The sequence below is a fragment of the Lepidochelys olivacea genome (genome assembly GCF_965140295.1).
Source record: "Lepidochelys olivacea isolate rLepOli2 genome assembly, chromosome: 24".
Taxonomy (NCBI): Eukaryota; Metazoa; Chordata; order Testudines; family Cheloniidae; genus Lepidochelys; species Lepidochelys olivacea.
This window is the reverse complement of record NC_140434.1, coordinates 18,087,308-18,102,508: the sequence shown is the minus strand read 5'-3', so window position 1 is coordinate 18,102,508 and position 15,201 is coordinate 18,087,308. Positions and strand designations below refer to the sequence as shown.

Below are 15,201 nucleotides of genomic sequence, written 5' to 3'. Positions count from 1 at the left end.
ACCCTGGAAGCCACTTCGAATCGACAGATCACTACAAGTCAGGCATGCATTAGATGGTTTATTACAGGATTTGCAGCAGGCCTTGTCTTTGGTGTAGGATCTAGGGCACCAATTGATCTCAGGAAGTGACCTTCTGTGGGGTGATTTTTGGTGTAAGTGATTACTGGTCACTAAGCCCAGTTTAGTTGGGTGACAAGACAGACTGGAGAGTCTCCGGGGACCGCCTGTAACTGTAGCTAATGGGAGCTGCATGGGCGGCACTTGCGGATGGGGGTAGCGCACCTGGCCACGCCTCCGCCTGGGAGCCAGATACGCTTCTGGGAGCCACCTGAGGTAAGCGCCACCCAGAGCCTGCAACCCTCACCCCTTCCCATGCCCCAACACCCTGCCCCAGTCCTGAGCCCCCTCCCGCAATCCGAACCCCTCGGTCCCAGCCCAAAGCCCCCTCCTGAACCCCAACCCCCTCATCCCCAGTCCCACCCCAGAGCCCACACCCTCAGCCAGAGACACCCTCACATCCCTCCCAACCACCTGCCCCAGCCCATCAACCCCAGGTGATGTCACGTGATGGCGATGTCCCTTAACGATGCTGTCATCGTGCTGCCGGACCACCGTAACGCCACTGTGCCACAGGGACACTGCTGCCATGAGGGCCTTGGGCTGTTGGCATGGTGACGGCGTACTGGGATGGGGCCATTTTGATCACGTCTGCTCATCTGGATGATGTCACCAGCCTGTGATGTCATGTCACATCAGGCTGATGTCACTGCATGCACTGTGCCCCTGTGACGAAGTGGGGATTTCCCCTTGTTATGTTGTACGTGAGCCTATGTGAGTCTTTCTGTTTTGCATGAATGCCGGCTGTGCCTCAGTTTCCCTGTGTATTGCACCAATGTCTGGGTGGTGGGAATAAGCGCGTGTGACCTTTGTGGGGGTTGCTCCAGCTCCCTTCATGGATGCTGTGGCTGCCCCTTCATAACCTGAGACCCAGGAGGAGGATGCGACCAGGTGACTCTCGGCCCAGAAGCGAGACAAGGGCCGGAGGAGGAGCAATGGCCAGGGCAGGCGCCAGGCACCTGGAAGCGAGTTGGTCTCGGAAGGCTTGGGGCTCAGGGGGAGGACTGTCCCCCCAAGATGGACTTAGCTTAAAGTCACTGATTTCTGTGCTAACACATTCTGTCCTACGCTGTGTTCCTGTCGACGGATAAACCTTCTGTTTCCCCGGCTGGCTGAGAGTCAGGTGTGAGTGCGGAGTTGGGGTGCAGGTGTCACGGAGTCCCTTGGCGATGCTCTGGACCTGCTCCCCATGAAGCCAGTCAGGACTCTGGGGAAGTCTCCGCTCTGGGAGCAGCCTGTCTGCAGGACACACAGCTCACACGGCTTCCACCTTCCTGGGTCTGACCTTGGAGCATTCAGCCTCCTCTGCCCCTCTGTGTGCTTCCCACAGCGAGTCCGCTCAGGCGGGGTCTTGCGGAAGCCAGAGGGTCCTGCCCCCCAACTCTGCAGTCAGACGGGACTCTCAGCCAGCCAGTAAAACAGAAGGTTTATTAGACGACAGGGACATGGTCTAACACAGAGCTTGCAGGTGCAGAGAACGGGACCCCTCAGCTGGGTCCATTTTGGGGGGCAGTGAGCCAGACAACCCCATCTGCCCTTCACTCCATGTCCCAGCCAGCCCCAAACTCCCTCCCCCTCCAGCCCCTCCTCTGGGCTTTGTCCCTTTCCCGGGCCAGGAGGTCACCTGATTCCTTTGTTCTCCAACCCTTCAGCTCTCACCTTGCAGGGGGGAAGGGCCCAGGCCATCAGTGGCCAGGAAACAGGGTGTCGGCCATTCTCTGTTTCCAGACCCCTGCACACACCTGCCCTCTAGGGCTCTGCAATGATCAGACACCCTTACCCCACCCCCTAGATACTTAAGAACTGCCTAGGGGAAACTGAGGCACCCCCACACTATTCAGAGGAAACATTAAGAACAGTCCCACTTCGTCACAACAGGGCCCTCTGGCTCCCCCAGAAGCTCCGCCACGGGTGGACTCACTGCGGGAAGCGCACGGTGTGGAAGGGGATGCTGAATACTCCGAGATCAGACCCAGGAAGCTCAGAGCTTTTTGCCCTTGAAACAGCATGCTCAGAGAGAAGAGGCTCCCACAGACTCCTGACTGGCTTTGTAGGGAATAGTTCCAGAGCATCACCCCAATGACTCCATGCCACCTGGTGGCAGTGGTGGGATCAACTGCACCCCACGGACAGACCATCCTGCAGTTAGTCACTGGGGAGCAGTAAGACGAAGGGGGATTAGCGGGAGATGGGCGTGCTGAAGGCTCCAAGAGGTGCGGTTCCAGGAGGTGGAGGAGCCTATGGCTTAACCCCAAGAGAGAGTGGACCCCCGAGAAGGGCTGTCGCACTGAAGGGGTTCCTCCCAGGGATCATGGGCAGCGAACAGAGCACAGGCCTGTGAGTCCATGATCAGTGGGGCATAGGTGCCGACTTCCCCTCTGCCCAGTGGGTGCTCAACCCCCACACCTGCCTCTGGCCCCGCCCCCGTCCCTCTTCTTCCCATCCCTGCACCACCCTCACCCCACCCCCATTCCACCCCCTTCCCCCAAGTGCCCGCCCCTGCCCTACCTCTTCTCCGCATCCTCCCCTGAGCATGCCGTGTCCCCGCTCCTCCTCCTCCCTCTGGGAAAGTCCTAAGCGCCGCCAAACAGCTGTTAGGCAGCAGGGGGCGGGAAGAGCTGGGAGGGAGGGGGAGGAGCGGGAACGCAGCACGCTTGTGGGGGAAGGCGAGGCGGGGGTGGAGCTTGGCTGCCGGTGGGTGCGGTGCCAAGGCAGGCCAATGCAAAGGGGGAGAAACACCCAATCAAGTAGCTGAGCAGGAAGCTGCTGCCCCGGGAGCAAGGCTTTGCGGCCATAGAGGAGACGTGACTGGCCATGGAGTGGGCTCCTGAAAGGCTGCAGCCGGATCTGTTTGGGTGGCGCTTCACTGTGTACCCGGACCACTTGTCCTACCGTGCCTGCACCAGATGAGAAGGGCCAACGTCAAGCTCCTGAGGTGGAGTCTGTCCTTCCAGGAATTTGAGATGGAGGCGGTCCATGTTCAGGGGAGTGCACATGTTATAGCTGATGCTTTGTCCCGGAGAGCGGGGCCTGAACTTCCCCAGGTCACTGGCTAAAGAAACCCCGCTCAGTTCGGTCTCGAAGAGGGGAGAGATGTTGCAAAGTGGGGCCTACGTGAGCCTATGTGAGTCTTACTGTTTTGCATGAATGCTGCGTGTGCCTCTGTTTCCCTATGTATTGCACCAATGTCTGGGTGGTGGGAATAAGCGGGTGACTTTTGCGAGGGCTGCTCCAGCTGCCTGCATGGATGCTGTGGCTGCCCCTTCGTAACCTGAGACCCAGGAGGGGGATGCGACCAGGTGTCTCTCGGCCCAGAAGGGAGACAAAGGCCGGAGGAGGAGCATCGGGCAGGGCAGGTGCCAGGCAGCTGGAGCAAGTCGGTCTCTGCAGGCTTGGGGCGCAGGGGAAAGGCTTGTCTTCTTGTCGTTTAATAAACCTTCTGTTTTCCCGCCTGGCTGAGAGTCCCGTCTGACTGTGGAGTTGGGGGGCAGGACCCTCTGGCTGCCCCAGGACCCTGCCTGGGCAGATTCGCTGCAGGAAGCGCACGGTGGGGCAGGCGACGCTGAATGCTCCGAGGTCAGACGCAGGAAGGGGGAAGCCGGGGAAGCTTCTTGCCCTGGGGACAGGCTGCTCCCAGAGTCCTGCCCGGCTTCGCAGGGAGCAGTTCCCGAGAAACGCCCGGGGACCCCGTGACAGCCCCATGATGATGTCACATCATAATGTCTGCCTATTTTGATGATGTCACATTCTCAGGCCATCACATCCAGGTGTCTGCACATATTGATGACATCACACCATGGGGCTGATGACATCACCACTTGGTGATGTGGTGTCATAGGCTGATGATGTCACCGCAGATGATGTTACACCAGGAAGACTGCTCATGTTGATGATGTCATGTCATGATGATGTCATTATCAGTCACTAAGACACCACAATTAACTAAAATTGGGGCCGCGTGCGCCACAGCATGACGTCATGTCGCGCTCTGATGCGACTTCACCTCTGCGCCGCCAGGAGGTGGAACAGGTGCGAGCGGGCTGCACGAGGGCAAGGCGCATGCGCCCTAGTAAGAGCCGCAAGCAGCACTCGGGGCGCATGCGCCGCGACCGAGCGGGGACCGGGCGAAAGAGGCGCGAAGGAACCACGCACGCGCTCCGCTGCTCGGGCGAGATCGGGCGCTGCGCACGCGCACAATCCCTCGCTGGGCAACGGCGCCTGCGCAGAGCGGCTCGGAGGGCCGAGCCCACATAGAGCGGAGCGGGCGGCGCAGAGCGGTTTCGCTTCCGGGGGCGCCGGAGTTTTGTTTCCGGGCGGGGGGGGCAGCGGCGGCGGCGGCGGCGCGCGGGGATGCCGGAGATCGGGGTCCGCCATGTGGTGTCCGCGAGCAGCGCCGACCCGGTGCGGGGCAGCCATTCCCGGGGGCGGGGCGGGGGGGGTCAGGTCTGGGTCGGCGAGACCACGACGGGACGGGAGAGACCATTCCCCGTGGGGGGGGGCGGACGGGAGAGACCATTCCCCGTGGGGGGGGGGACGGACGGGAGAGACCATTCCCTGTGGGGGGGGCGGGAGAGCTGAGTGGGAGAGACCATTCCCTGTCGGGGGGGGGACGGGACGGGAGAGACCATTCCCTGTGGGGGGGGCGGGAGAGCTGAGTGGGAGAGACCATTCCCTGTCGGGGGGGGACGGGACGGGAGAGACCATTCCTGGGGGGGGGGAAGAGACCATCCTTGGGGGTGTCTCGCCCCCCTGACCACCCCCATTCCCCAGACTCACTGCGCCGAGAACCTGCTCAAAGCCGACACCTACCGCAAGTGGAAGGCGGCGCAGGCGGGCGAGAAGCAGCTGTCGGTCATCCTGCAGGTGAGCTCCCCCTCCTCTCCCCCCCCCCGTGGGGCCGGGACTCCTGGGTTCTGTCCCTGGAAGGGAGGGGGGGCAAGGGGGAGCCGGGACTCCTGGGTTCTGTCCCTGGAAGGGGGGGGGGGCAAGGGGGAGCCGGGACTCCTGGGTTCTGTCCCTGGAAGGGGGGGGGGCAAGGGGGAGCCGGGACTCCTGGGTTCTGTCCCTGGAAAGGGGGAGCCGGGACTCCTGGGTTCTGTCCCTGGAAAGGGGGAGCCGGGACTCCTGGGTTCTGTCCCTGGAAAGGGGGAGCCGGGACTCCTGGGTTCTGTCCCTGGAAGGGAGCGGGGGCAAGGGGGAGCCGGGACTCCTGGGTTCTGTCCCTGGAAGGGAGCGGGGGCAAGGGGGAGCCGGGACTCCTGGGTTCTGTCCCTGGAAGGGAGCGGGGGCAAGGGGGAGCCGGGACTCCTGGGTTCTGTCCCTGGGAGGAGACTAGGGTGTAGGGGGGACCCTGGACTCCTGGTTCCCGGAGTGGGTTGGGAATGGGCCCTGGGTGGGCACCGCATCCCCGGCCCCTGACTCTCTCCCCTTCCACCTGCGGCAGTTCGAGAAGGAGGAGCGGATCCACAGCATCGACGTGGGCAACGAGGGCTCAGCCTTCGTGGAGGTGCTGGCCGGCAGCTCCGCCTCACCCAGCGAGCAGGACTACGAGGTGAGGGGGAGGAAGCAGCGCATGCTGAGCTTTGGGGAACTCCCAGGTCTAAGGTGGGGGGCAGAGGGGTTGACCTGGTTCAGTGAGCCCTGTGGGGTGGGGCCCAGCTGAGCGACGGCAGGGGGCTTAACTGTTTAGGACTGTGGCAACGACAGGATTTGGGGTGGGGGGATGTCAGGGGTTTGCAGAGGCTTCTCTAACCCGGGCTCTCTTCCCTCTTCCCCCCCCCCACCCCGCAAGGTGCTGCTGGTCACCTCGTCTTTCATGTCGCCCTCGGAGAGCAAGGCTGGCACCAACCTCAACCGGGTCCGGATGTTCGGCCCGGACAAGCTGGTGAAGGCAGCAGCAGAGAAGAAATGGGACCGGGTGAAAATTGTCTGCACCCAGCCCTACACCAAGGTGGGACCCCTCCCGACCCTGGGACCTTCCTCCGCAGTACAGCCTGGTCTGGGGACCCCTCGCATACTGGCCAGGCAGGGGTGGAAGGGATTACACGTGGGTGAGTGAAAGCGGGCAGTGCAGAACAGTGGTGACGTCGTGATCCATTGTCAGTGCGACCCGCTCAAGCGGGGTGGGTGTGATGTTCCCCAGGGTACAGTCTGGAGTGGGGAACAGCTGTGTCCCCTTGGGTCTCTTTGACATTGCTTTGCCACCAGTCCTGGCCCTCTCACACAGCCTGCAGCGTGCAAAGTCACCCCGAGCTGAGTTACAGGAACACTTTCCCAGCCATTCCTCAATTACACACTGGGCAGCACCCGCAAATCCTTAGTCCCGGCCTTGTCCCCCAGAAATGTGCGTTTTGTACTGCCCAGCACCCTCCTGGACAGCACGAGCTCATAGAAATCCCATCAAAGGGAAGGTATTGTGCACCAGCCAAGTGGAGGTTCCCAAACACTTCGCTCCAAACACTCTGTTTTGGATGAAACTATTTGAGAAGGTTTTTACCTGCTGAAAGGTTGATTCCAATCGCTTACAAGTGATGAGACGTAAAAGCCAGAATGGGGTGCAAAGAAAAATGACAGGAAATAAGCACGCAAGCTACTGCCTAATTTACCCCCTGAGTGGAGTTAAAAGCAAAAAAGGGTTTTTCTTGCCAAAAGTTTGTGGTAGATTTCACAGGCTGGATTTCCTTTCAGCCTGGGATCCCCCACTTTGGTTCAGTGTCTTTCCAGGGAATACACTGATGTCATGAGCAGAGAGATGGGAGAGGTGAGGTAGAAGCCACTGTTTCATTCCTTTACCCCCTCCCCCCTGAGGATTACCCCACACCTTGTGTACGTGAGGCTTGAACCATCTCTGGGGCGAAATGTACATTTCTTACTCACACCTTCCCCCTGCCAGAGAACGGCCGCCTACCCAGCTGATAGTTTCTTAACACCTGGTGGGGTATTGTTCTGTCCTTTGTGGTCTCTGAAGAGCTAGTCTGTGGGTGCTCCCCAGAATCCTAACATATTTTAGTAACATCGTATAGTAAAAGTACGTAGCTTTACACACACTGTTACACACATTTTAAAAGGACAGTGATGTTCAGCAAATGATGAGTTTTTAAATGATAGCTCACAAAGCAGACTTTGTACCAAATATTTCATAACCTTATAAAAGTGCCTAACATGGGGTACAGGGTGTCTCGGCGGGGGCGGGGGGAGTGAGGTCTAGTGGTTAGACCAGGGGAGGCGGGCTGGGAGCCAGGACTCCTGGGTTCTCTTCCCAGCTCTGCCAATGGGTCACTTTCTTTTGGCTGTTCTCCCCATAGACCCTAGCGTATGGGCTGTCTTTTGTGAAGTTCCACTCGCCACCCGAAAACAACGAAACCCAATCAAAATCTGCCTCCCCGGTGAGTAACAGCTTTGGTGGTGCCCCTCAATCCTGCTAGCCTAGCCATGGACTCCCCCCTCCCCTCTCTCAGCTCTGCCAGTGCCCCTCACTCCTTACCTGCAGCCCCCTGCTAGCCCAGCCCTGGGCTCCCCCCTCCCCAGCTCTGCCGGTGCCCCTCACGCCCGACCCGCAGCCCGAACTAGCCCAGCCCTGTGCATCTCTCTCCGTACAGAAGGTGACCAAGCTGGGCCAGTTTAAGGTGAAGGACGAAGACAGCAGTTCTGCCTCAATGAGGCCCGGGGCCCTGTTCTTCAGCCGAGCTAGCAAACCGCTTCTCACACCACCCAGAGGTACCATGAACCCCTGGAGGGGGGGGGGTCTAGTGGGATAGAATGGGGTGGGGGCTGGGCGCCACGACTCCTGGGTTCTCTGCCCGGCTCCGGGAGGGGAGTGGGGTCTAGTGGTGGGTGCTGGGAGCCAGGGCTCCTGGGTTCTCTCCACAGCTGGGTGTGCTGGCCGTCTGCCTAGGTTACCCAGAGATGCTGGTTTCCAGGGGCTGTCCCCTGCCCTCTGTGGTACGTCTGGTTAGCTCTGGCTCCGCGGGCTGCTACTGTGATTTGTGGCTGCGACATCTCTTGTCTGCTCTCCCGTGCAGCCCCGCAGACGGAGGAACCGTCCCCCAGCTACGCTGTGGCCACCCTCCAGGCCAGTACACCCAGCGCTGCCGCCTCCTCCCCCTCCCCACCCGCTGCAGAGAAACCCACCGCCAGGACCTCCCCGAGCCGCGCTGCAGCCTCCCCCAAGGTACAGTCCTCTCAGCCGGGCGCAGCCCTCGCGGTGGTGGGGGTTGCTGGAACCCGGGCAAAGAGCCGCGAGAACAAAGAACGGCTTGAAAATTCCCCGCAGAGCAAGTGACACCAGGCACTTGACCCGTTCGGTTTAACCCAGGGAAGGCTCCCGGGAGCTGTGATCCCGTCTCTATTCACCCTGGGAATAAGGCATCAGTGCTCACCAGGGAGGGCAATGAAACATTGGGACAAGTGCCCAAGGGGCGCGGGGGATTCTCCATCCCGGGCAGTTTCTCAGTTGAGACGGGGTTCCTTGGTAAGATCGACCCTAGGAGTGACTGGGGGGCCGGTCTCTGGCCTGGGCTGTCTGGAACGGGCTGACGGGCACAGGTGGCCCTGCTGGCCTGGGAATGTAGTCATCTATGTGAACCCTGGCGTCCGGGCCGGCTCCCATCACTGGGGACTGCATTCTGGTACCCACAATCTGCTGCATTGCAGATTTGCTTGGGTACAGGGTTCTCCTTCACGTTTTGTCTTAAAGCTGCCGCATCTCAGCACCCGGTGAGGGGTCCCTGTATAAACAGCCCCCGCAGTGGTGGCTGCGTTCAGGAATCCAATGCTGATCGTACCAGTTGTTTATCTTTCGCTCCTGATCCACTTCTTCTCCCTCAGGATCCGGCTCCCACCAAGAGGAAGTTTGAGTTCAGCAAGGAGAACTCGGTCCCCCCCTCTGCTCGGAAGCCTGACCCCGAGGCCCCCCACTCCATGCAGCCAGCCCCCAAGAAGCCCAAAGGTGAGAGGGGACTCCTGGTTCTCTCCCCAGCTCTCTCCATAGTATACAGTATGATGGGTCTACAGTATGACGGGTCGAGGTCTGTTGGTACCTTAAGGGCCAGAGAAAGGGGGGGCGGGGTACAGTGTAAGGAGGGGAGGGCAGATCTGTCACTCATTTGGCCGAGTGTTTCAGTTGGCTCAGGTGTCCCAGTAGGTGGGTGTTATCATGAACCCCCCCCATTGTCCTCCCCCAGCCCCAGAGCCACCCCCCAGCAGGCTGCCGGCCCACAAGAAGCAGCCGAAGGAGCCGTCGCCGGAGGGGGCAGGGGAGGATTTTCATAGGCTCCTGCAGGGGACGGTCTTCGTGCTGAGCGGCTTCCAGAACCCCTTCCGCTCCGAGCTGCGGGACAAGGCGCTGGAGATGGGCGCCAAGTACCGGCCCGACTGGACCCCCGACAGCACCCACCTCATGTAGGTACTGCCAGCTCCCTGCACCCGCCAGGCCGGTACTGCCCAGCCAGCCGGACTGGACTCCCAACTGCACCCACCTCATGTGGGTACCGCCGGCTCCCTGCCCGGCCAGACGGACTGGACCCCTGGCAGCACCCACCTCATATCGGTACTGCCGGCTCCCCTCCCCACCCCGCCTGGCTGGTACCGCCCGACAGGACCCCGGACAGCACCCACCTCACGTTGGTACTGCCGGCTCCCTGCCCCTGCCCGGCTGGTACCGCCCGGCCAGCCCAACTGGACCCCCGACAGCACCCGCCTCATCTAGGTACCCCCGTCTAACCACTAGACTTCACTCCCAACCCAGAGCTGGGGAAAGAACCCAGGAGTCCTGATGCCTTGATCTACCTCTCTCTGATCTCCCTTCTGCTTCCCTCTCCCCCAGCTGTGCCTTCGCCAACACCCCCAAGTACAGCCAGGTGAAGGGGCGCGGGGGCACCATTGTGCGGAAAGAGTGGGTGCTGGACTGCCACCGGGCCCGGCGGCACCTGCCCTGCAAACGGTGAGGAGGGGGCACCCTACATCCAGTGGGTCTGGGGGGCCATCCAGGAGGTGTCAGCACTGGCTGGGGCTTGGGGGGTTATATGCTATCGGGGTCAGATGGGGAGCAAGACTGGTGGGGGAGGGTGCTGGGGGGTCATTCATGGGGGGGGGCAATCAGTGATGGCTGGAGCCCAGGGGGTTCAGTCCTGTTGTAGGGGACTGCAGGGGGGTGGGGGGGCTCCAGGGGGTATAGTCGGATCTCCCTGGGGCTGGGGAGCAGCGCTTGGCTGAGGGGATAACCGAGGGGTGTCCCTGGGCAGGTACCTGATGGATGGTCCGCCTGCCTCGGGCAGCGAGGAGGAAGAGGAGAGTGAGGAAGAGCCGCCCGCCCGGCCCCGCAAGACCCCCTCCCCCCGACAGGTAGGGGGCATCAGATGGCGCAGGGCCTGGCTCTGGGAGGGGAGTGGGGTGGGGCTGGGAGCCAGGACTCCTGGGTTCTCTCCCCACCTCTGGGAGGGGGGTGGGGTCTAGCTTCCCAAGCCCCTGCCCTGCCCCCATTACACCACCTTGCACAGACCCCCCCCTCGGACCTTTCTCTTGCAGAGAGCCGGGCTGCCTAGCTCCAACCACCAGGGCAAGGCACCTGCCAGGGCTCTGCCGCCTCAGGGTGAGTCCTCGGGGGAGGAGACAGAGCCCGGCACATCCTGGGCCAACGCCGGCAACTCGCGGGCCGGGGGGGAGAGCTCCCCGGCCTCCACGGACAGCGGGGAGCCCGCAGGTAGGGAGAGAACCCAGGAGTCCTGGCTCCCTGCCCCGGGAGGTATCCCACAATGCTGTGGGGTGGCTGGGACTGATTTCCCGTGCTGTTCTCCAGGGGCGAGAGACAGCGGGGAGGGCGACTCCGGCGACACAGACGATGAGCTGAGGAGGTGGGTACAGCAGAGCTTGGCCCCCGGTGAGTTGGGGCGAGTGCCCCTTGGCCATGGGGGCTGATCCAGAGAGGGGGTGGGGACAGGAGGGATGGGAAAAGGGCCCCAGGGGGAGATCCGCCTCCCCCCCGGTGCTCTTTCTGGGGAGGGACTCCTGGGTTCTCTCTGTAGCTCAGGGGAGTGGGGTGTAGTGATTAGAGCAGGGGGGCTGGGAGCCAGGATGCCTGGGTTCTCTCCCTGGCTTTGGGAGGGGGATGGAGATGAGGTAGGGCAGGGGGTTCCGTTGCTTCAGCAGAGGAGCGGGAGGGGTGTCACCCCCTGGCTGACCCACACTCCCTGATGTAGGGTGGAGGAGGAGCACCGCAAGAAGCAGCAAGCGGGTCGGGAGGCAGCTCCGGACCCTGATGACGACCCCTATGGTGGGTCTACAGATGAGAACACAGATGTAGAGGAGGAGCCAGATCAGCCCATCCCGGAGCTTCCTGGTATGTGTGGTGGGACATGGCACCTTTCCCTTCCAGGGACCTCTGGCTTCCATCCGGCCCCATGGGGGGAACTGGCTCTCTTGGGTGGGGGACGATGGGGCACGGGGCCTGTCTCCTCTAGGGGATGGGTAACCGCTGTTAACAGTGAGTTTGAGTAGAACACATGAAGGAGATTCTTAATATCCTGCGGCAGGGAGTCCCACAGGTGAACACCATACAACTCTGACAGGGAGACGCCCAAGCGGTTTTCGAGCATCCCGCTCTTTACGTGACCCCTTTCCTCCTCCTCCAGATTTCTTCGTGGGCAAACGCTTTTTCCTCTATGGCGAGTTCCCCTCCCAGGAGCGACGCCTCCTGAATCGCTACATCACGGCGTTCAGCGGGTGAGGGGTGAAATCCTGCTGGTTGGGGGTAGCTCCCGAAGTCCCCTTTGTAGTTATAAAATTCTCCTTCGCTGCTGTCCTAGGCATGATCTGTTTCTGGGAGGTTGTTAAACAGCCTCCGCGCCCCACCCTAGAGACCGCTGCATCTCTGTGCTGGACACACATCTGTGTTCAGCGAGCAATTCTTTATAATCGATTGGTGGGTCGGAGCGAGGGGCGCGGGCAGAGCTGGGGGGGAGCCCCGCGGGGGCTGCGGGTCGGAGCGAGGGGCGCGGGCAGAGCTGGGGGGGGAGCCCCGCGGGTCGGAGCGAGGGGCGCGGGCAGAGCTGGGGGGACGGACGGTGGGTCGGAGCGAGGGGTTCTCACTGATGCTGCCGTCCTGCCCCCAGGGAGGTGGAGGGCTACATGAACGAGCGGGTGAACTACGTCATCACGGCCCAGGAGTGGGACGACACCTTCGAGGAGGTGAGAGGGCTCCCCCCGTTCTCCCCCTGCCCCCCAGCACCAGAATAGCGACCCCTAATGGATGAGGTGCACGTGTCCTCCCCTGGAGCGGGCAGGGGGCTGGCTGGCTCCGTGGGGCAGGGAACGGGACACGGGGCCTTTAACCTGTTTGTCGCATTTGGGTGTTTAATGCAGGGTGCAGGCTAGAGTTTCTGGAGCCAGGACTCCTGGGTTCTGTCCCTGACTGGGATGGGAGTGGGGTCCAGTGCCTCAGAGCAGGGGGAGCTGGGAGCCAGGACTCCTGGGTTCTCTCCCCAGCTCTGGGAGCGGAGTGGGGTCGAGGGGCTTAGAGCAGGGGGGCTGGTCAGATGCTCTTCTGCGCGTGGCCCTCACTTTCCTGCCGTCGCCCACCGCAGGCTCTGAACGACAACGCCAACCTCTCCTTCGTCCGCCCCCGCTGGATCTACGCCTGCAACCAGCGCCAGCGGCTCATCCCGCACCAGCCCTACGTGGTGGTGCCCCAAGCATAGGGCGGCGCTCGCAGACCCCCCCAGCGCAGACTCGGGGCTGGGAGCCCCCCCGTGTACCTGGGTACGGATGACACGCTGGGCGGGGCGGTTCCAGCCCCTGCCTGAGCCTCCTGTTCGCATCAACGTCAACTGCAGGGGCTGAGCTGGGCTCTGTGCCGGGGCAGGGCCGCCCCACATGTACCCACCCCCCGCAGCTGATCTGACTCCTCCTCCCTGTTCCCCTCAATATACCCCTCCCCCGAATCTGTGAGGCGCCCTCACCACCCATCCCCTCAACCTTCTTTCCGCCAGCGCTGTCGTTTCCACCTGTTGGGTTAATCCTGGATTGACTCTGCTTCTCGCCGTTCGCCCGCCCTACAATCACATCCCTTTGAACGGGTGTCTGCATCCGCTGGACCCCCCATGTCCAGTCCCCTTCACCTGCGTGGGCCCCCTTTTCAGTTAAACCCAGGTGACTTGTGCTGGACAGAGTCTGTGACTGGGAGGGAGAAACCCGCGGGGCGGGGTTAGATGCTAAACTCCGGAGAATTTACAAACCCAGATGAAATGCAGGAAACCTTCCCTCCCTGCCTTACCGCCCTGGGAACGGTGCAGCCAGGAACTGCTTGGCACCGTGAATTTTCACCGAGCCATGGCGGTGGGTGAGTTCAGGTCTTACCATTTGACTGCTCTGAGCAAGGAAATTAAGCTGGTTACTTTCCTTCTCTCCCTGGTCGGTTTCAGGCTGGGGGGAGGGACCTAGGTGGGTGTGTCTGGTCAGTTTCAGGGTTGCTGTGTGCCTGTCTCCATGGTTTCCCTTTCTCCTGCCCTAGATCCTGGGGTGCTGTTTGTATTTGGGGGGGAGCTCTTTTCTACAACATTTTCTTTGAGCAAAATAAAGGGCTTTCAGGTGAAGCTTGGTTTAAAAACTCCCTTTAACAGGGGGGTGGGTCTGGTCTCCCTGAGGCCCTGGCCTGGGCCCCACACTGAATTTAGGTTGCAAGTCCTGGGCTCCCTCCCACACAGCACAGCGGAGGGTGCATGCTGGGGACCCTGCTTTGTCCCAGTGGGATTTTTTGAAAGGGCCCCACATTGTCCTTCGAAAGAAGATGTGCTGCTGAGCCTGTGCCCCCATAAACCCACATCCCCCAGGGAGCTGCTGCGGAAAAGCTACTGGCCCTGCTGCCATGAACTCGAACGCCCCCCCCCCCCCCCCGCACTGGTTCAGAGAGTGGCCTCTGTATTGAAACTCAGGACACGTGTTTGATGAGCGGAGGCATCTCGCTCTCTGGGCCTGAATGGGGCTGGAGCTACTGCTCCACCCCTCAGCTGCTCTGGGTCTGCGTGACCCCCATCTCCAGCCATGGAGTCATAACCCATCCATTCTCCCTCTGAGCTGTAGCCAGGGGTGGGGGTCTCCGCATGTTCTGTCTGGCCTGGGCAGGGGAATCCAGCAGGGGAACTTTCTCTCTTGTGCCCCACAGTGCTTTCCTGACTCAGACCAGCTGGGGGAGAAGAGAGGGTGTGGGAGTCCTGAGCCAGAGCCCAGTTCAGCTGCTCCCCACACCACCTGGGGGGCCCTGTCCTTTGCTGCATGGCCAGTGTGTATCTTTCCTAATTAAACCTGTTAATGAGCCCAGCTATGGCCCCCTTGTGTTGATCTGACCGCACAGCTGCTAGTGAGTGGCAGAAACGAAGCAGTGGGGCTGATAGCAGGGCTGACAGAGACCGAGAGGTAGGTCCATGAACGGAGCCGGGAGGGGGGAGCCCGGGGCTGTTATAGCAGGGGGCTGTGGGTTGGAATTGAGGGGCACTCACAGACCGGGGAGGGGCCTGTTGAGCTGGAGTCTGGAACCTTTTCGGAGGGGCAGGGGGTGTTGTGGAGAAGTTGGGCTTTGGGGGAATTCAAGACTTCCCAGGGGGTGATGTGTGTAAGATTGGGGGAGGGGGCAGTCAGCCCCTCCAGCAGAGGATGGACAGACAGAGTCATTACTTTTTTTAGATTAATGTACCAAAAAATAAAATGAGCGAATTTCCCCCCTCCCCCCCCCCGCCCTGTCCTCCCCATGGGGTGCATATAATACACTGGAAGACGTTTCTATAACAGGGATCAACCTTGCCCCATGGTTTCATCCCCTTTCCAGCCGCAGCAGCAGGTTGGGTTTGGGGTACTTATAACCTACAGGACCCAGAAAACATCTGTGACTTGTGCAGAGGGCTGCGGGTCAGGAGTGAGGGGCACTGGCAGAGCTGTGGGGGGGCATCTCAGGGCTGCGATAACTGGGGGCTGCAGGTCAGGATTGACTTTTGAATGAAAATCTGTCACCCCAGTATGAAATGGACCATGAACTCCTAGGGCATTAATTTCCCATCACTAGAAACCCAGCCCTCAAATGCCAGATTTTTTTAAACC

At 61.2% G+C, this 15,201-nt stretch overlaps 1 protein-coding gene across 3 annotated transcripts; it reads left to right on the top strand.

Annotated features, from left to right (window-relative positions):
• Positions 1-4,417: 4,417 nt before the first annotated feature.
• On the top strand, positions 4,418-14,427 carry XRCC1 (X-ray repair cross complementing 1). Of its 3 annotated transcripts, XM_084613879.1 has the most exons (17): positions 4,418-4,518; positions 4,888-4,980; positions 5,561-5,668; positions 5,909-6,067; positions 7,422-7,502; positions 7,716-7,833; positions 8,139-8,287; positions 8,944-9,064; positions 9,300-9,516; positions 9,941-10,057; positions 10,359-10,458; positions 10,642-10,816; positions 10,913-10,967; positions 11,313-11,452; positions 11,745-11,835; positions 12,225-12,300; positions 12,696-14,427. In XM_084613879.1, exons 1-17 carry the CDS (start codon positions 4,468-4,470, stop codon positions 12,807-12,809), a joined length of 1,965 nt encoding a protein of 654 aa, XP_084470005.1. In that variant the 5' UTR covers positions 4,418-4,467; the 3' UTR covers positions 12,810-14,427. The 3 variants fall into 3 exon arrangements, 2 of the variants coding, with proteins under 2 accessions (XP_084470005.1, XP_084470004.1); XR_014709484.1 differs by lacking the exon at positions 12,696-14,427 and having other exon boundaries at positions 10,913-10,993; positions 12,225-12,273; XM_084613878.1 differs by having other exon boundaries at positions 10,642-10,967.
• Positions 14,428-15,201: the final 774 nt, after the last annotated feature.

Bases quoted from the DNA above. Each gene is read 5' to 3' on its own strand.
- XRCC1 (XM_084613878.1), top strand. From the start codon at position 4,468: ATGCCGGAGATCGGGGTCCGCCATGTGGTGTCCGCGAGCAGCGCCGAC. The intron at 7,834-8,138 runs GTACCATGAACC...TCTCCCGTGCAG, and splicing joins GCTTCTCACACCACCCAGAG to CCCCGCAGACGGAGGAACCG. The intron at 11,453-11,744 runs GTATGTGTGGTG...CTCCTCCTCCAG, and splicing joins GCCCATCCCGGAGCTTCCTG to ATTTCTTCGTGGGCAAACGC.